This window comes from Halyomorpha halys, unplaced genomic scaffold, assembly GCF_000696795.3.
Source record: "Halyomorpha halys isolate HHAL.00 unplaced genomic scaffold, Hhal_1.1 Scaffold302.1, whole genome shotgun sequence".
NCBI lineage: Eukaryota > Metazoa > Arthropoda > Insecta > Hemiptera > Pentatomidae > Halyomorpha > Halyomorpha halys.
In genome coordinates, this window is record NW_027110436.1 from 768853 (window position 1) to 789884 (window position 21032).

At 29.4% G+C, this 21032-nt stretch overlaps 1 protein-coding gene across 3 annotated transcripts in view; it reads right to left on the bottom strand.

Moving 5' to 3' along the window:
* Positions 1-21032, bottom strand: part of LOC106680975 (uncharacterized) — a 151761-nt gene that overhangs the window by 9639 nt on the left and 121090 nt on the right. For all 3 annotated transcript variants that reach the window (XM_014421037.2, XM_067048629.1, XM_014421038.2), the window contains 6 exons: positions 8602-8791; positions 4754-4908; positions 4492-4615; positions 1905-2035; positions 1521-1648; positions 393-717 (listed from right to left, as the gene is read on the bottom strand). In XM_014421037.2, the coding sequence (XP_014276523.1) occupies positions 393-717; positions 1521-1648; positions 1905-2035; positions 4492-4615; positions 4754-4908; positions 8602-8698 (960 nt within the window). In that variant the 5' untranslated portion in view covers positions 8699-8791. The remainder of the gene's footprint in view (positions 1-392; positions 718-1520; positions 1649-1904; positions 2036-4491; positions 4616-4753; positions 4909-8601; positions 8792-21032) is intronic.

The following is a 21032-nucleotide window of genomic DNA, read 5'->3' on the forward strand; positions in this document are numbered from 1 at the left end:
AGGTAGTTCAATAAACTTGACTTTTAGAAATTAAGAAACAAAGGTGTTGATGAAACAAGATAAAAAAATGGATATTCAAAATAAGTGCTTTATATTGTTCTCATTATAATAAACAACAGATAGATTATTATAAATTCTAAAATGGCCAATCAAAATTTTCTGGATAGAAATGTCATAGATGAATAAACGACTTTAATTAGAAATGCTCCAAATAATTAAGAAACCACTTTTACCTTCTTTATAGGATATTTATTTTTCTAATATGCCATGATACAAGTTTTTGTTGAAGTAATATATTTTATTTTTATTATTTTTGTACATTTAGCTATGGCTTACAATATTCAATCTGTTACATTATAAATTAAACATGCAGTGAAACAATTATAACTTACAATTGATGGTGATCCAGTTACATTGAAGAGTGTTCTTGAATTGTTGTACATCATTTTATTTAAGATGATGCCGTTGAAATCTTTATTGAATGCTGCCCTTAGCTTGTAGGTAGAGGGTTTGACAAGGCCACCAGGACCTCTGGGAGATTGAATTATCTTGCAACTCAAGCTTCCCTCTCCGTCTTCTTTGCATGATAGATGGTACAGACCAGATGTAGGAAAAAAAAATTTATCATCTTTCAACTTCCTAACAGATGTCGGGTAGTGCCCAGGATTTTGCAGCAGTCTTGAATTTCTGATGTCATCATCTTTCCCTTTGTTTTCCCTTCAAATTTACTTATATATATTTATATAAAATGGAAATCTAACTTTTACATAAATGCTGAACAGAGATGAAACCAAACAAGTATTCCACAGATTATAACTGATAGCATTTAATATATTTTTAAATTCATGTAGGTATTTGAAAAAATATATATTCGATAGAGTTTCGCTAAAATAATCTTCAATTAAGAATTTTTTATTTAATGAAATTTATTAATTAATTGCTTATGGAAGTGATTTGACTTCATATATGATCTTAGTCATATGAAATAACCATAATATCTCAGTTGGAAGTTATAAACTTACAATTATAACTGTAAGTTTATTAAAATGATCTAAATTGAAAGAATAAAAAAAAAGGTTCAAAAATTTTATATAATTCTTTCCTTTTTTTTAATATTTATTTTATTTTTAAATCTTTTACTTTTTTTACAGAATTGAAATTGAAACATAGGTTTAATATAAGAGAAAGTAAGTTGTGTTTATGTAAATTAAATTTGAAAAACATTGATGGGATAAATTTAAAAACTTACAATTATTCTGGCTTAAAAAAAAAAAAATTATAGCTTCTATATTTCACAATTGTTTAACTTCATTTAATCAATTCAACACATCTAAAGTTTCTATGGAGAAGCATTCCTAGGAGGAAAATCTTATCAACATAAAAATTGCACTAATATGATATTTAAATTATAAAATTAAACTCAGAATATATGAATAATTTCATGTATCAAATTTTTATTTTAATTAATTTAATTGCCATTTAATATATATTCTAAATGATTATTAGTTAATAAATCTTACTTGTAAAGAGGAAGATCTCTTGCGGTGAGGGTATAAGAATATGTGGCTCCTCCTGGAGGTGAGACTGTATAGCTCCTTGCCCTAAGGATAGCTGCTTCCTCCTCAGCTGGAGTTTGAGGCCCCCGAGCCTTTGCAATATACATAATCAATTTAAATAGTATATTAATATAGTTATCACTGATTCAGAAATTTTATAGAAAAAATTAATGTTATTGATTTGAGCATTATGAAGTAAATATAATGAAGAATTTTCAGCAATTTAATATTCCATTAATTTCAAAAAGCTTCTTATTTTTCAGAATGATACTTTTATAGCACCAGTTAACATCTGTAATTTAATATACACTTACTAAATATAATTTTTAACATAGTAGTAGAACTTACATAAGGTGAAAATGCTTTCTTTGGTCTTTCGCACACTAAACCACAAGCTTCAATCTGGATATCTCGTGGAATAGTGACATTATCCATGAACTGACAAGGATAAGGCTCAGCCAGTTCTACATTAATAAAACCTATAAACAGAAGAAAAATTATATAAGATATAATTGTAATAAGAATGCTAAATGCTTGTAAATATGAATGGCTTTGTATAAACATGCCTTTTTCAATTATCGTTATAATTTTAAATATAAAAAGGTCAAAATACCAGTTTAGATGGTAGTTTGAAGAACACCTAGCCTTCTCACCAGATAAATTTTTTAGGGACTCAAGACATTTATACAAAGCTATTGAATAGCTGCAACCTTGATTATAAAATCATACATTTGAGCATCAGTTATCTCAAATTATGGTTAGTTGCAAAGTATATGAAATTTCAGGTAAGGTATGTGAAATTTATGAAATTTCATATTGTTTTGGTGAAGCTTTTTTTCAAATAATATTTGAACAATGGGCTGATAATTTATTCAATGGCATTTTCACTAAATGAAATTTATCTGCAAATCATCCAAGCATTGGTATATTTGATAGTTAATCGTTAAGTTTGATAGTTTAGGAGTAAGGAAAATTCTGACCCTGTAGGAATTGTACAGGCCATTAAGGCATGTTCAAAGTACTGTTTTATCCCAAAATTAATGAATTGTTTAATTTACAGTAATTTATAATTTAAATTAATTAATTATTACATCAATAATTAACGAATAATAAAAAAATATTACAGAATCATTATAGCAAGATTACAAAAAAAATTATTGTTTTTGATTTTTGGATTCTATATATTTTGAAAGGTCAATCCTTAAATTTTAAGGGGAAGATTAATTATTATTACCATTGATTTTAATTCATAATTATTATAATTAACAATTTTTTGTTCTTGATAACAAAGGTTCTTTATTGAAAATAATTAACCAAAGCATTGAATGTTCAATACGCTGTACCTTTAGTAATAATGATATAATTTTGTTTTGGTTAGTATAGAGAATTAAATTAATTTTCAAATAATTATACTATCTGTTACATAATCTTTGAGCTACGCACAAATGAAATTTTCTTTCCTTCATAACTTTTTTGGAAATTCACTCTCTGTCTAATAAGATGAGGCAAACAGAAGAGTTAGGAAAATTGTTATCAAAATCTTTATCGCCGTTTAGCGCTCTTGTATAAATAAAAACCCATTTTCAGCGAATGAAGCAATAGGACCAAAAACCTTTAAAACAAAAAAAGAAAAAACAAAATAGGTTTGTCGAGGTGGTTGTGTATGATCTGAATCCAATAGATAATATTAGATGCTCTTGACCAGAAGGCCTCACAATGCGTGTTCACTTAAGTAAGATAGATGATTAGGAGGTAAATAGACAGGATGAGACTAACGGGGTGACAACCATCATTTCTCTAAGTATGGTAACCTCGTCCTATAGGTACTATTCCGATAGGTATGAAGAAGGAAAGCAAGTCCGGAGAATTCCTAGCTGCCAGATCATGCAGGACGGTAACTTCGTTCTACGGGTACTATTCCTGTAGATACGAAGAGGAAAGTAGGCCCGGGGGTAGCTAGCCGCTGAAAGAAAAGCAGATAGAGCTAAGAGGAGGTAATCAGTAGAGAACTAGCGTGAAATAAGACTCTTCATATTCAAAAATGGTTGGAAGAATACATTGAATGTCTTATTTACTGTCCCAAAAAGGTACTGTTTTTATTATTATTATTATTTTTTTTTTATACAATTGGCAATAGCTGAAAAACGTGTTTTTCTGTGGATTGTAGTGCCAAAATGGCCCTAACGATTTTGTAGAAAATCACCTAAGTGAACTTGTCTAGTCTTTTTAGAGATAAAATCTTCGAAAAAAAAAATGGGTAAAAACTATGAAGAAAACCAGACTATATTTGGGAGTAACTCAAAAAGTATACAAGGTAAACCCTAATTATTGAAAAGTAATTAATTTATCTACACTCATAAGTAAATAAAAAAATCATCGAAAGCAGACCATTATTAGCTAAGGTTCAGCTTACTGTTTTAAACACTTTAGTTTATCATAAATAAATAAATAAATTATCAAACTCTCCCTCAACAGTAGGGAATCGGCGTTTCAAGAAACGTAAAAACTAAATTGAATAAAATAATATGTATATATATATGTGTGTGTTTTTTGTAGGCTTACTAAAATGATTCCGAATGTTTTTTTAATTAAGCATTGATATAATAAATAGTTCATTAAAATGATAAACGGTTGTGTAAAAAAATAAGATACAGTGTCTACAAGAAAGTATGTAGAGGTAGTTATTTTTCTACAATTTCTAAAAAAAAAATAGTTCTAGAAATATGTAAAAAAATTCAATGAAAGCAATTAAATTAAATAATGTAAAAAAATAAAGTATATGTAATTCATCACATGGGAAAATATATGGCTTAGTTTGTTTAACACCTTAAAACCTAATGGATTCATAATTTATTATTAAAGTATAATTAAATAGATTATTTCAGATAACTGATCCAATTATAGCTTAAAGGGGTTTTAGAATTTTAATACTGACTTGCATTAGTGCTAACTTGTAGGAGAGTCCTCGGTGGATACGATATTGTAATTCTTCCGACAGGGACTAGGAGAAGTAGAAGTGACGCTGCACCTCCTAGACCACTGAATAAGGCGAGGATCACCTGGAAAAGGGATTTAAGAAATCCACTTTGAAATGAGAGAAACTTTTTTTTCTTAATGAATATTATTATGAAGAGAAAATTATTATTATATTATTTGTAATAAATCCTTATATGGACATTAATAAAATAATTAATTACCTTAAAATTTCCTATTCGATCTGCGACTAAGCCTGCAATCGGAGGCATTATTATGGATACTATTGGAGTCACAGCAGACATGATGGCCGTTTCTTCGACATTGATTCCAAGCTCCCGCATATGGATGGTCAAATAGGGATAGAGAACGTACATTGCTGTGAACATAAGAGTTTGCAATTATATTAATTTCAAACATGTTAATTAATAGGTAGATTGCAATTTATTTGTACATTACATGTTAATAATAAAAGAATAAAGAATAAAATTCATTCTGTTTTAACCTTTTGGTATAAGAATTATAATTTATAAATAAATAAGATAAATTAAGCATTTTTAGATTAGGTGTTTTGGAGGATTTAAATTCAATTATTATCTTCCACAGATGCTACGGTATTATATTGTAATACAATAATAATAGGTAATAGGAACGGTATTGAAAATAAACTATCATTATACATTTTATTGTGATATTGCTCCACAATTTCTCATAATATTTCATACTACTTTTACTATTAAATCCAGGATCACTCAAAGTTTTGCAAAATACAAATTTTCTCTTTTTTAAGTATTATGACGCAAAGTTCATTGAAATCCAAGGTACAATCGCTTCAAAACAATATAGAAAATATCTGGGATATCTCTCTCCAGTCCACGAATCCACATTATGAGTACCCAAAGTGCAAGCTATGGTAATGTTTGTTATTACAATTTAATTTTGAGTGGATTAAATTTAAGAGAATGTCGAATTTGAAAAATGAAGAAATGAATCAGACAGTTAAAACGGTTATTATCATTTGAATAAATTTAGTTTATCCGAAGATAAGTTCAGTTCGTGTGAAAAAAGTTTTAAAAAGACAGAAGAATGCAGCTGATCGAAAATGATGGAACTATCATTTAGCTGAAAGTTGAAGTATTTTTATTAAGAGTCCGATTTTATTTATCTATTATTTTCAACATGAAGAATAAGTTCGGACATGAAATTCCAGTATTTCCAAGAAATTATAGATAAAAAACAAAAAGATAACGCAAAGTAATAATTTAGTAATGCCAAATATTGAGGAAGTTGTACCAGACAGTGAATGATTCAAAATGACCATAGAAAGTCCTGAAATAAATAAACAGAAAAATAGTTCTATTAAGGAGGTGAAGTCAAGGGAGTGTGATTAAATTTTAGTTAAGTCCAAAAACTTGCAACAACCTAGAATGCGAAAAAGTTGAAAAGATTTTTTTATAAATTAAGTGAAAATTAAATTTAGACAACATGAAAATTAAATTTAGACAACATGAAAATTAAATTTAGACAACAACATTGGATCAAATCCTCTAATCAAAATTCAATTAGACCTATAACCAAGATGGAACTTGAAACTTCATCAGAATGATTCTAGTTTGACCACCTGTTTCTTAAAATGAAGATTAATCCATTTAAGCCACTCTGACTTTATCCCCTCAAATATATAGCCAAGACAAAATTTATTCGTAACAAAATCAAAAATATTTTGCCCAATTTACAACAACAAAATTGTAAAAAATGCTTGGCAGAATGTTTTATTGAGTTGAATAGTAGATGTAAGTGCCAATCAAATGTATTTATAATTGCAGATGGGATATTATCACTAGATGTCTTCAAGGCCTTTGAATCTCAGGCGGATTTGGGTTTGAAATTATGACTGCGCGCGTTTAAAGAATTTTCAACAAAAAATGTACAATATTTGGAAAAATAAAAATTTGTTGATGAAAAAAAAAATTATTATTACAATAATTTGATTGGCAAATGTTGATTATGTAATGATTTTCATACGTAATGGATCGGGAAATGAACGTTCTTTGAATAACCTTTAGTATAGTAAATTGAAATTTTGTTAGAAAGTCATTTTTAATTTTTATATGTTTATAAAATTAATATCTCATACATGGGAGTACTGTTCGAAATTAAGAGTTTTCATCATATATTTTGTTCTTATGCAATCATTTCGTTGACTATTAATTTACTTTGTTTTAAAATAATTGAGTTATTCCTGGATCTTTGAATACTCGAAGTCATAGTATTAAAGTTCAAGACTGCTTGTACAGTTATTCATGAACACGGAATAAGCTCAAGGACTGATTTCAGGAAGTCCTGAGCTTAGATTGTCTGATAATTTGTTAAGGGCTTACAAATGTCCATAAATACTTTATTACAAAATTTATTTAGTTTTCACGATGTTAACAACGACGAATTAGATAACTGAACACATTAAAAATTAATTTCAAATAAAAATTCTCCAAAGTTATACTCGAGGAAGAAAGTATTTAAAGCTGACTCAAAATATATTAAGACACGCAGTTATATATACTTATAGAGTGATAAGCTATTATGAAAATCCAGTAAGACATGAGTAAACAGCCATCGAATTCAATTGCATAAAACTTTCTTGTCAGGAAACATGTTGTTATGTAATGATGCTCCTCTGAATATAAAATAAATATCAATATTTTGCTAAGACTCCCATTCTCCGCCAATAATAATCCCGTTAGATAACTTACAGATACCAAGAATAATGTGTAAAGAGTTGTGACCAGTCACCGTATAGTAAACTGTTCGTTGAGACGACTCTAAAATCAGGGGCATGGGGTGATATTTTATCAGGGAACCTACAACTAACTAAAACTGTAAATATTGTAACTATTGATATCATTCTTTCATGATACATTTTCCTGCCCTCTCTCCCGCGAAGTGAAATACTGAAATCAAATAATCAGCCATGCTGTGCAGTTTTATAACAACTTTTTCATCTTTACGAACAAATAGTACAACAACTTATATATATCAGTTGATAAAAAAAAATTAATTGCATTTTAATATAGAAAAAATCTATCTCGAATAAGTGTTGGAAAATCGAATTTTTAAGATAACACATGTACGTCTGGAATTTTATTTAGATAAGAGTAATAAAACACGACATTTGTTCACTGTGAAATGATTTAAGTGAAAGAATTGGCAACGTCGGAAAATAGTAGAGAGGAATCATTGAATAAAAATACAAGTGTTGATAGCAACAATAACACAAGAGGAATCCGCACTGAATTCTTAAATTTACTGTCTGCTAAAAACGTGGGTGTGCAATTTCTTAAATGGATTTTAAATTTCACTTGTTAAGTGCATTTTCAACCCAGGATTTTCAGAGTATATTGTCATATGTCCTTGAAAAGTGTTGTTGGTAATTATTCAGCTCTTGACCCGCAAAATATCAAAACTCGTAGTTATCAATCGATATTGTTTTCTGGTTGATAATGATTCAATGCAACTTTTTTTTAGCGTTATTACTGTTACCAGCGAGAAAAAGATTCGATCTAATAATTATAATAGGTTAAGCGAACCCGAAGGTGTGATGCCGAAGCTTTCAGATGCTATGTACACCTCCTTCCACCGACCACCGTCAAATCTCAAATTTGGAAGATCTTCCTTAGCACAATCTCCCCATCTACTTCACGGTCCCCTCTGACCTTTACCAGTCCATCAGCGCTTGCTATCCAACCGTCACTATTCCTATTACCTTCATTACATTAATAGTCTACGATTTGCAATGTCGTATAGCCTAGCCTTACGTAAACCCGATGTACTCATCATTTAGTCATCCATACATCATCTACCATATTGGGCTTTAAATTAATATGTATTTTATAAGTTTAAATAAAAAAACAACTAAACAAATAATATTTGTATATGATTTCTGATAACAGGGTAAGTAGTCTTATATTTTGAAATGTAGGAAGGTAAGCACTTTTTAAATATAAAGTTATTTTAAAAATTAAAATAATAATTAAAGGGAAACTTAATCCTAAAAAAAGTAAATAAAACTACTCACTCGACGAATGTACGAAGAACAGCAACTTCAGGGGGAGGAGCTGCCGCTGCCTGAAGTCGGATGAGATCCTGTTAAAGAAGTTGTCGATGAGGAACATGTTGATTTTGTTGATGTCAGTCCTCAATGTTGATTTTCTGAATTGTTGAAGCCGGTGTTATCACCACCCTCTTGGCGGCCGGGTCCCCATTACCTGCAAACAAGAATCAGACGGTTGAGTTCATTCACTCGTCATCGGGTGTGGAGTATGGTGTGGAGTTGATATCGTCAGAATGGTTTCCAGAATTCAGGTTGTTATGCCAGGGTGTTTGTTGTGAATCTAAAGTAAATAAGGTTATGAACGGCTAGGTAACGAACACATGTATATCTAATCTATTAATGAACCACTTTTGTATAGGTTCTAAATTGATATCTATATCATTTTAATTTTCTATCTATATACAATTGTGTTTATCAACATTACCATTCCTATATCTAAATCTTTAAATTTCACTTAGAAAATGTATTGACATATTTTCATGTGCTATAAAAGAATAGGCAACATTAAAATGATGTTCTAATTATTTTACATGACCTCAAAAGATCCCATTGGAACATTGATCAAGATTAAATGGGGAAATCTGGTGATGATCAGATAACAACTGTTTGAATATAGCTGTCGCATTGCCATGTTGAAGACCGAAGTGAACAAATAAATTTCTTGCCTAAACTATGCTACTAATTTCTGAAAAGTTAAAAAAAAACAAAAACATATAATTGTAAAAGAGAACAATTGAATAATTTACTGCAAAAAAGAGGTAGCCATCCTAGAAGAGTCTGATACCTAGTTTAAATAAAAAATAATTATTTCATTTTCTACAAGAAACTCTTGGCTCCAATTGTTATTTTCTATGTGTTGAAGCAAAATTAAATTAAAAATGTTATGATTTTATTAGCCTAGTCAATATGTGAAATAGATTTACTTTAACTATAAGGCATTTGCTCACTAAAATAAAACATGTGATTTTAAACAAAAGCGGTGCGATAGGAGAGGCAGTCTACGATGGTTAGCTATGATGGCATTGTTTTAGTTTTCCTGGCAGCTTCGCAGGCTCTATGGTAAGACCGTGGTAGACTTTTGGCCAAGTCACTTCTCTCACACGGAGGCCCCTATTCTGCCTGCTTCCAGAACTCTCAGTCATCTGGTGAGATTAACTATAAACATCTACAAACATTTGCTCAAGGGACATTGAAGACATTTTCTTTTGGTTTTTATTATAAAGTTGGTTTTAAGTGGTTGCAAAGTATTAAGGTTTTTTTCCCTTTTTTATTAATGCATAAAATTGATTTGTTTCAAAATTCTTTCGTTTTGTTCGTATATATATTCATTATATATTTGTTCTTTATGATACATACAATTTATTTGTTAAATACAGACTACAAACATATTTCTGTAAATAATCTTTCCAACCTAAAAATAATTTTCCCAGCGCATATTATACCTGAAAAGTCTTTCACTGAGGCTCTTGGTTCAGGTAACGCTTTGTTATTCATGAGATAGAACTGTTATGTTGTTATCGCAATTATTAATGTTTGTTTTCCTTGTTAATAAATATTTGGGTCAGAAAATTTTTCTCCTTTATTCAATCGATAAAACCCACTTCGGTGGAACCCCTACATCTCTATAAATCACTTATGACAACGAAATAGAAAAAGAAATGTATAAAAATATGTTTTTTTATGTTACTCGTATTTTTCAAAATATCTAAAGTGATTCCTCAAAAGATCAAATGAATCAGTGCCAAAACAATAGTGCTTGGTACATTTCGAGTTAGTTACCGAATCAACGATTACTCTTAAATTGTATGGTCATCAACGATATTTTCAAGAACCTTTAAAATGTTAGTTATATGACATATTAGTGAGTTTATGATATAATGTTGTATTACTCTCAATGATAAATTTTAAGATTTTATAAGGTTAATGATAATTTATGATAAAAAAAGAAAAAAAAAATGCAAACAATTTTTTTTTTAACTAAAAGGATATTGACACTTTTATGTTTGGTGACACCAACGTCTTGCACACCAAACCTTAGTTACCGGTGACCATACGTTGGAGTCATGCGTCCCACATAATTTATTTTTTGATATCTTTTAAACGGAGGAACTCTGTTGATGCCCCATTTTGGCATTTTGAATTCAGATTTTTGTTTTTTATCAAAAAAATACCGGTCACATAGTTAAGTTAGAACAAAATCTGTGCGGACTGTAAAATGTTACCTATGTCAAGTCACCACAACCACAAAGCTTATTCAAAACCTGTTATTTTTCCTTGCCGGCTGACTTGAGTGAAAGGATTAAGAGAGGGAGTAGAGACAGGCGTCACGTTTAAACATTCTGGACTATCACACATTTCCGAATTCCAAATTTCACTATAATTTTTGGGTTATATTCGTTCATGACAACATATTTTGTAATATACTGCAGCTTTTTCGAACACGTCATAATTTTTTTCTGAAGGATGTATAAAAATAATGCTAAGCTTTATTTGAATGTGAAAATGCTCCGAGATAGCCATGGTATTAAGAATAGAAGTCCTTATGGCAATTAGAACAGTATTAAAATATCGAAATGATCACGACTATTCAAAAGATGTTTCTCGAGACGGTATTATAACTAACATGGATCCTTTGAAAACATTTTATTCAAGATGTACTTTAAAATGATCCATTTGATAACTACACAAATAAGTTCGCGAAAAGAAACCTATACATTGACCATATGGGACTAATTCATGTATTTGTATGTGAATATATATTACATCTACATCATATAAATATTGTGAGTTATAATAATGTAGTTATTTGTAAATCTGATTTTTCCGATCTCAGCTATGTGTCTTCTAAAAAAAACCTAAATGCATAAGTAATGTAATGATGTAACAGAGATTGCACTGGACCTTCAGAATGTAGGTTAATCGATAGGTCTTAAAGTGCTATCGATATATCGTTGTCAACAACGAGCTCAGTAAAGCCTTAAAAACGTGATCCATGTTCCTTTGATGATTTCGGCTTGTTTTCGAGTAGCAAGGTTGTAAAAAGTTGAAAGATCATCTTGGATATTATTGCTTGATCAATTTATGTTTAATTTATAAAAGTGTCTTGATAGATTCGTAAACGTAATTTAGGAATTAGTGAAAAAATTAATAAACAAAGTAATATGTGATCTATAATTATTATAGATCATGAGTTTCAGTTGAGGATAATTTGTATTGTTGGTTTGTGGAAAAAATATTCCGCGGAACATCTTAAACAAATTGTTGAGAATTAATTTTGCAGGCTGGAAAATTACCTGATACCGTATCATTTTTATTACTACGAGACAGATATTTGAACAAAAGGATATTAGATAAGAATGAAGGCGATGGGAACTGTCGGCTGGACAGGGATCAAGCAAGGCTATACGGTGGCATTGTCTCTTCTGAGGGCGGTGTTTAGCTCAAACTGGCAACTTGGCAATAACTATAATATTGTGGGACATCTGTCAGTTATGTCTTGAATACGAATGAGGAATCAGAAAAAGTAGTTTTAAATTTTATACTACATTCCAAATCACATTTCAACCCTACAGGAATGCATATAAAATAGAAAACTAAAAAAAAAAAAATTATTTTGATGCAGTGATAAGTTTTTAGAAAAGTATGATACGTTTTTAAAAAAATATTTATAAAAATATTTTTCTTTGCAAAATTTTAACATTTTTATTTTGACAAAGTTTGGAAGAAATATAAAAATTAAATAACTTATTAAAATTTTCTTGCTTATTAGTATTATGAATATTTAAAATATTAAGAATGATTTTATAGAGTTAATTAGTTTTTATCTTTTTACTGAGTTAAGTGAGAAACTAATTATTTAATAACTATGGTGACTTGAAACAGTGATCAGACCGGTGAAACGGAAAAACACACTGCGCATGCCCCAACAAGGCAATCAAACTCAAACATAAAACAGATCTTTTATTTAAACGTTTTTTGTTCTTCTCCATTGCCTTTTACGACTTTGTATGTTAAATATTATTTTGTCTTTAATCTTCGGCATTCCAAGGCTATATAGTATGCCTATCTCACTTCTCCTATTTCCGGAAATTCGTTTTCAACTCAGATATTTGTCCTCTTATCACCTTATGTTCAAATCCTTTCATAGATTTATTAATTTTTCATTATTATCATCATTTTAATTATTTTAAACAAATAAAAACATAAAATCAAAATTTATGATGTCAAACTATTGAAACGAGGTTAAAACCTAACTGACTACTAAAGACAATTTAATAGTATATTGAAATTAATATGAGCTTTATCAAAATCCCTGAAGCGGTTTTTAGGGAAATCGAAAAAGTGTGAAAAATGGATGATATTAAGTGGTACCTCTGGTCAGTCGATTTTATTGAAAAAGTTGCTGCCAAATATCAGGGCTTGGATATGTAATTTAAGTTTTGGGCGACTTTTCGTTTTTTGCTAACGACACTGTCCTCAAAAAATATGAAAATAAATTTTTTTTTTGGTTCACAGTTTATAAAATACTACTTAATCGATGTATTTCTCGTTCGTCAGAAAATTTAATGCTGTTTAATATCTTATCCCATAAATGTTTCGCTAGGATTTACCATTAAATCGTTAAAGGCGAAAAAAAAAAACACAAACCAAACAAATTCATTAAATTAATTAACTGAGTAGTAAGAGTTTGAGAACAGCCAAAAATGTGTTTCCATTTTAAGGATGATATAAACTAATATTCAAAATTATAACAGATGCATTTTCTATAGAGTAGATTTTATGCGTATGATTACTGTAATATAAAATAGTCATTAGAAAAGTTATCAGGTTATATGTAACACATTTTGTTAATAAAATCGATGTTAAGACTGCTATCGATGTGCAATATTTATAAATGAATAATTAGGTGCTATTCAATACAATACATATTGTAATATATTGGTTATCATTCGAAGTAGAATTAATCGATCTGCATTTATATACCTTTCTTCTTTAAGAATTTGTTACTTTTAGGTAAACTTAAAAAAAAAACTTATAAAGTTTGTATGTATGTATTGTATGAATCTAATAATAAAATATGTTACGAAAAAAAAAAAAAAACTTATAAAGTTCAATCTTTAAGACCTTTCGGAAATTGGCGAAAACTTTCCTACTACATAATTCCCAGCTGAATAAAATGAAGTAGTCAGATTGGCGAAAAATCATACATTTAAAGTCTTGGTTTTAAGGTATGTGCAAGAAAATTTAAAGTTTTCGTGAATGCTCATCAAGATTAATATTATTATTTTTATTGTGGTGATGAATGAATTTAATGCCCTTCTGTTTTACACCTGTTGAGCGAGTCTTTATTTGAATGTTGAACATCCTTACACCATTTATAAGATATGCATAAAGAATTTATAAAGTATTCCATGAAGCATGAGATATCGAGACCATTGTGTATTTAAGTAAGTTTTAGGATGATGAGTGATATAAAATGATGATTACGATTGGGATGATTATGGTTTAACGAGTGAGATGTGATGTATTTGTTCTGTACGTAGCATTTTCCTATTGTTACGATGTTGTGATGTCATTGTGTGTGGCATATCATTGGATAAGTTAGGATGCGTCTATAATTTTTTAATGAATTTTGGATTGTGTGTATAATATGTGTATTAAAAACAAAGTGATCATAGTGAGAAACTCGATTTTTTTTTTTCAAAAAGAGAATTAAATTTGGTCAGGCAATCACAAAAATTCAATAGAGGATAGTTTCTTAAACCATTTTTAATGATAAAGCGTGTATTGTAACATTATAACTACAACACATATATGAGAAAACATAAAATAGGTATGTACATAAACATGTCATATTTACAACATAAATTCATAAAATGTATATAAGTATTTTAATATACATGGTGTATTTTTTCTTCGATTCTTATGAGTTGTTTCAAACTTGACTGTTATTTTTTTAAAGGTTCCGAAGAGATGTGAAACCCGTTTCATCCATATTTATTTATTTCTTATTCAGTGGGAATCCCAATAACTGTACACCAACATTACCAAAACAATTAGTACTGCTAGGCTCTGTGTGTCTTAAGACACTTTCATTTACACTAGGACGATCACATTGGTGCAAAAATTCACGGATATCTAGTATTTTGTTTAAACAGTCTATGTATCAATATTGGTTGTCTATCTCTATGTGTATTGAAATTTACTCGTTATACTGAATTTGACTGTTTTAACTATATTTATTATTACAAAAGACTGATCTATATGACTATTATAAGGCCTATCTGGACATACGGAGTTGAGCTTTGGGGCTCCACTAAACCAGCAAATTCCTCCAGAATTCAATCCTTACAGTCAGAAATCCTTCGTAAAATCCTTAATGCTCCTTACTTTGTCACAAATAAAGTCATCCATCATGACCTCAATGTTCCATATGTTGCCGATTTGGCCAGAACCAGATACCGTTCCTTCCATAATAAACTTCTCAACCACCCAAATCCACTTGTTTCTAACCTGGCTTCTCCTTCATTACCTAATTATCCTCCTAGGCATCTGCAAAGAAGATGGCCTCGAGATCTTCTCCACTAGAAATGTTATTGGAGTTCTATCAGTGGGTAGATTCTCCACATGTTTTTATCATGTCACTATGTCACCTACAGCAAATTTACTTGTTGTATATATGTGTATACAGTTGTAAATAACAATAAATAAATTATTTAAAAAAAACAAAACTATATTTATTATTTTGCTTGGGGCAACACTTTTATATATTTTTATTTTTTGTCCAAAGAAATTTTTGGATCATGTATTGAATCAGCATCTCTATTCGACAACTTAAAGTTGCACTACGTAAGCCTTTTTTAAGTTGTATAAAGTATAATACCAAATATTTTATTTCTCTTTACAATCGCAAAAATTAACTTTTTTTGTTTTTAATATCCATTAACAGAAATATTTTATCTAAATCGAAATTACCTTAAATTAATTAAGTTAATGGTGTAGAAATTTATTTATCACGTAAGTCACGATACTATAAAATTATAAATGGTTAAAATTTAGTATGGTTATAATTATCGAATTCAACGTACACTTCCTGACAATATTATAGGCCACCTTAATTAATTCTAGTTGATGAATCTTTATAAATAAATAAATGATCTTGCAATGATAAACAAAAACCAATACATTTATGACACAAGTATATTTCTAATTGAAGAAAAAAACAAAAACACATTTAATGGCCGTGACAAAAATATAGGCCAGTTTATTTATTTCTTTATTACCTTTGTACTTGTCTTTTTAGTAATTTGTTGAACCGCCATTTTTTTCCTAGACTTCAGTCAGTCGTTATGAAATAGATTTAAAAAGTTTCTTTATATATTTCGGACGAATATTCGATTACTTTTCTATGATGCAAGATTTCAGATCTTTCATGAAGTTGAACTGTCCCTCTCGAGCATAAACAGCTCGAGAAAGTTCTCCCCAACAGTTCTCACCAATGTGCTGGTCTTGTGATCGGGCTAGCCAGGGTAAGATGGAAATATTTTTGGCAGTAAAAAAATCTTTTACTTTGCGAGCTGTGTGGACAGGTGCATTGTCTTGCTGAAAGATGAACTGCCTTCGAGTCAGCTGTTCTCCTCTTTGAACAATTTGCTCCCGGACGATGTCTGTATATTTTTTCGCATTCAATGTGACTGAACAAAATACTAATTCCGTCTTTCCATAGTATCCTATCCCAGCCCAAACCATAATAGCTCCTCCTCCCATTTGACGCTTGCTTTAAAATATTGTTAGCTTTCCGCAAGCCATGAAAATAATATCGATATCTATCAGGGCCATCCAGATAAAACCGCTTTTCATCGCTGAAGATAACTTACTTCCATCTCTTTCCCTATGTGATGTGTTCTGAAGCAATCTTTTTGTTTGCTTTATGTGCTTTTGAAAGAGGGGGCTTTGATTTCAGTCTAAGAAGCTTTAAATGACGAGCCTTTTGCAAAAGGCGTTGAACATTCCTGATATTTGTTAGGACTCTAGCTTATTCACAAATTTCTCTCCCACTGAAGAGTTGGAAGCATGACGTAAAATGGCTCGCTGTCTCGGGAGCGTTATTGCCATCGTCCTACCAGTGCTTTTCTTTTGGCCGAAATCATTCCCCAGCCAAAGCAAATTTCTTGTCAGATGCCTTCTATTTAAAGTTCGAGCTATTTTCGATATTGTTCAATTTTTATTGCGCAATGTTTGAACATCCTTTTCACTATCAGACTTTTTCTCTAGGCATTACTTAATCAAATTTAATTAGACTCACTGATTGAATTAATGAATGTAATGTGCACTCACTGTTCCTACAGCAAGATTTAGATAAGAACTGAGAGGCTGGGCTATACCTTGGTCGCATGTCAATATTTACACCTTAGCTTATCCTTAGGCAAGAATGATCAGGACTCATACAGACATGGTCTTCCTAAACTCAGTGGGATTATAACAGTATTTATTTGCTTTGGCTTAAGTATTACATTATACAATAACAAACACCAACATAGTATAGGGTGGCCTATAATTTTGTCCCGGAGTGTATGTATATTAAGTTTAAAGAAGTGTAAACTTGTGTGGAAAAACATGGAACTAAAAGAAATAACACTATTAAAAGAATGACACCAAATAATTATGGCCAACGTTCGGCTATGTTCTTTCCACATGATCAGATCTAATCGTCTGGTTTATCCCTGACTAATATCAAGTAGGTGAAATATGTTTAATAGTTTAAATAGACCACTAAATAAAACCTCATTTCTAAGAAGCCAATGAATGATCTATGGGACGCGGTCAACAAATAAACGAAAAACTATTTATTTGGGCCGAAGTTTCGACCTGAATTTCAGGTCTTCATCAGGGGCTTAGGCAAAGGTTCTGGCTAAACTATCTTCAACTAATTTGCCACATTCGTGGTTCCATAAGAATTCCGTCCATATTTTGTTATATATGTAATGTAATAGGTGGTTCCTGCTTTTAAGTTGATGTTTCTCAATTTTCAGATTAATTGAGTAGCAGAATGATTTAATGAATTCTTTAGCACGAATATTATTTTTAAATCATTTCACTCCAGGATAGAAAGTCGTTGAAACAAGATGAAACGTCAAAGACAGACTATTATTTACCAAACTCTAACAATTTTGAACAGTTGCTGATAAACTGCTTCAGTATAGATACCTTGGTGTATTTGCTTTATACGAGAAAACGTCAAAATACGATTTCTAATTTTTTTTTTCTCATACCCACTAGTTTGCCATTCAAACCACTACCTTGCCTCCTCTTCCATTCCTGACAATCCTCCGATGCGCCTGAAAAGAAGATGGGAACGAGACCTGCTAATGTAAAAACTTCATTAGAACTACCAATGGGTAGTTCCTCGACACGCGTGTACAGTTCTGTACCTTATAACTGAGATCAAATTTACTAAATGTATAATATACAATTTTAAATTTCAATAAATTTGTTTTAAAAAAATAAATTTCTGATAGAAATTTATCGGAAAACACTTTCTTTTGTTTATTTTATAATTTTTTTTTAACGAATCTATCCAGCAATTAAAAAAAAAAAAACTCAGTGTGATTTGTTTAATCATGACCTCTTTTTTTCTTTAGTCTCATTAAAAAATTCTAATGATGTTATATGAATAAGGTCTAAGAATATTAATTGAAAAGTCCATGAAACTGAAAAACACGTAAATGAGAGCGGACGCTATGGAAGTCTAAGGTAGTTAATGCAACCTCTGCACTGAATATCAACGAACATAAAAGTTGAATATGTCACAAATAAATTGGATGGTAGCATATGGGCCGTTGGAATCATCCGAAATTTTTAGAATTTCTTCAAAATTTATTTAGGAACTATATAAAAAATACCTCATTACTGGAATACTCCCTAAATAATTCCTGCTTCAAATAGATCATATAAAAATTTCGTATATAATTATTAAAAAAATTGTTACATCTCGCTTGTTATTACTTCTAAAAATAAATTAAGCTATAATGAAAACCAATTAGATTTCATTATTCAAAAACACACTCAGGGTGTTACATAAGTTATTTACTTTCCTTCTTGAAATTTTGTTCCAATCAATATTAAAACTTCTGGACGTGTCATTAGACATTAAAGGTGCATTTGACTATGATTGGTAGCCTTCGATTTTAAAAGCATTGCACAAGAGATCTTGCTATGAACACATTTATTCACTCACAAAACACAACTTTGTATTTTGTTTAATTATCCACCTAATTATAGTAATCATGTTCACAATAACAATTAATACCATGCTTTTTAATTAAGGTCAATATTTTTTCGTATAAATCCTTATTATGAAAAATTAGCTAAAATTTAATTAATAATATTTAATTACATTATAAATTTAGTTATAAAATTAAAATTACCTAACTTATTATTATTAAAGTATCAAAAAAAAAATACCAAAAGGGGTTTTATAAAAAAAAAAAAAAAAAAATAGTTTTGAACTTAATTTGATATTGTGTTTCTTTTTCAATTAGTAGATGTAAAATAATTAATATATAACAACTACCAATGATCTGATTCTCTTCATATACTATTCTGAAACAATTGTGTTCGAAATGTAATTATAATAATTTTAATTTTATTTTAATATAAACGATATTAATAGAATTGGTGGACCAAGAATACTAAAATTATAGCTATAATTATAGTTTCAAAAAATAAGTAAATAAAAGTATTTCGTATATTAAATGATCCTCGTTAGGATAGTGGTTTAAATATTATAAAAAATCTACCAGTTTATCTATCGTTTATTGCAATTACTTTAACTTTTGACTTTATTGTACAATACTTATAAATATTTATTTACTTTTCCTACGATAAATATTATATTCCTGTTAAAATAATTTCCGGATAATAAAACCTAATCGGTTATGCGTTTCTGATTGCGTCGATTAATATTCAAAATCCTTTACATTAATGAACTGGTCACCCTTCATCAACCAACCAAGACAGCTTATTGTATATGCATAGATATATTAATGAGTAAGATATTGTATTATTCAATATGAACAACATTGATTGACTTGTAAATAGTATTTATTCAATACAGGAAATGTTAGACGATATCTGGAAAAAATATTCTAACTGTGATCACTTTATCCTATATTTTAAAAGCTACCGATTCCACTTGATTCTAGCCCCGTTAAATTTTGTTTCTGCCCTTTGTTTGCCATAGTTTATTAAATATATTATATATTTTTTGTTTAAGAGTGGGTAATTAATTAAGAGGAAATCTTTTGATCCTCTCCCTCAATTTTCTTAATTTCTATCCAACGCTTTAGCCCTTAGCCCCATCTTAATTTCTTGTATCGAAGTTAAAAATAAAAAAAAATATAAGCAAATAAACTTTTATATTAATCACAATAAATAAACTAGTCAACAATATAGCCTTTTTATTATTATCTTTTTAAAAAAAATATTAAAGTTTAATTCATTACACTTATTACACATTACAGAGATTAGAATATTTTTAAAACTGTTAGGTAGCTTCAAATTATTTATTATTATTATGGAAAATTATTACAATTGAGGGATTCATGTCGTTATCATTAGTCTAATATAGTTAATTTTTCGTTTAGTCATGTTTTTTGAAATTGTGATGGTCATACCGTTAAAATTTAAATTATGACTCAGCTTTGCCTTTAATAGCATGTTCAATTTAACACGCCAATAACCGACCAAAATAACGAAATTAATTATTTCAATAAATTATGGTAAAAAAAAAAATTTCAGCATGAAATGTTTGCATAACTACATTGAGCGTAATGAGAAAAAAAAATTGTCTCAAGAAATACAATTTTATATTATTTTATTACTAGGAATGTGTGTGTAAATGGAATAAAATAACTTTCTAGCAATTACAATGTATTAGTGTGTGATTTAGTAATATGATAAGAGATAAAAATCAATGTTATTGCATATTGAGTGAATCATTATATAACATGGTGAAAACATACGAAAATTAGCTCTATTACATGAAAATAATGCTTATCTTACTAGTTTTATGGTTTATTAGAGTTATAATGGCGGGGTTATAATAATTACTACACTCTTTGAGTAGTTAAAAACTTGAGTGTCTTTCAGATCCTTCAAATTCGGGCGATTGAAACAGCTGATTCTTCATCAGACAATCTCAATGACACCATAATATTACAATTGGTTTTCTTCAAATTCCTCGAACATTAGATATGAAACATAGCCCCCTTATCAATTTTAAATGAAGTTTTCGTAAATATTAAAATAAGAAATAAGTAAGTGAAATTAATTTCATACAATTTTTTTTAATATATAGTGTCCCTTTTTCTCTGTTAACTGAATTAAACAAAATG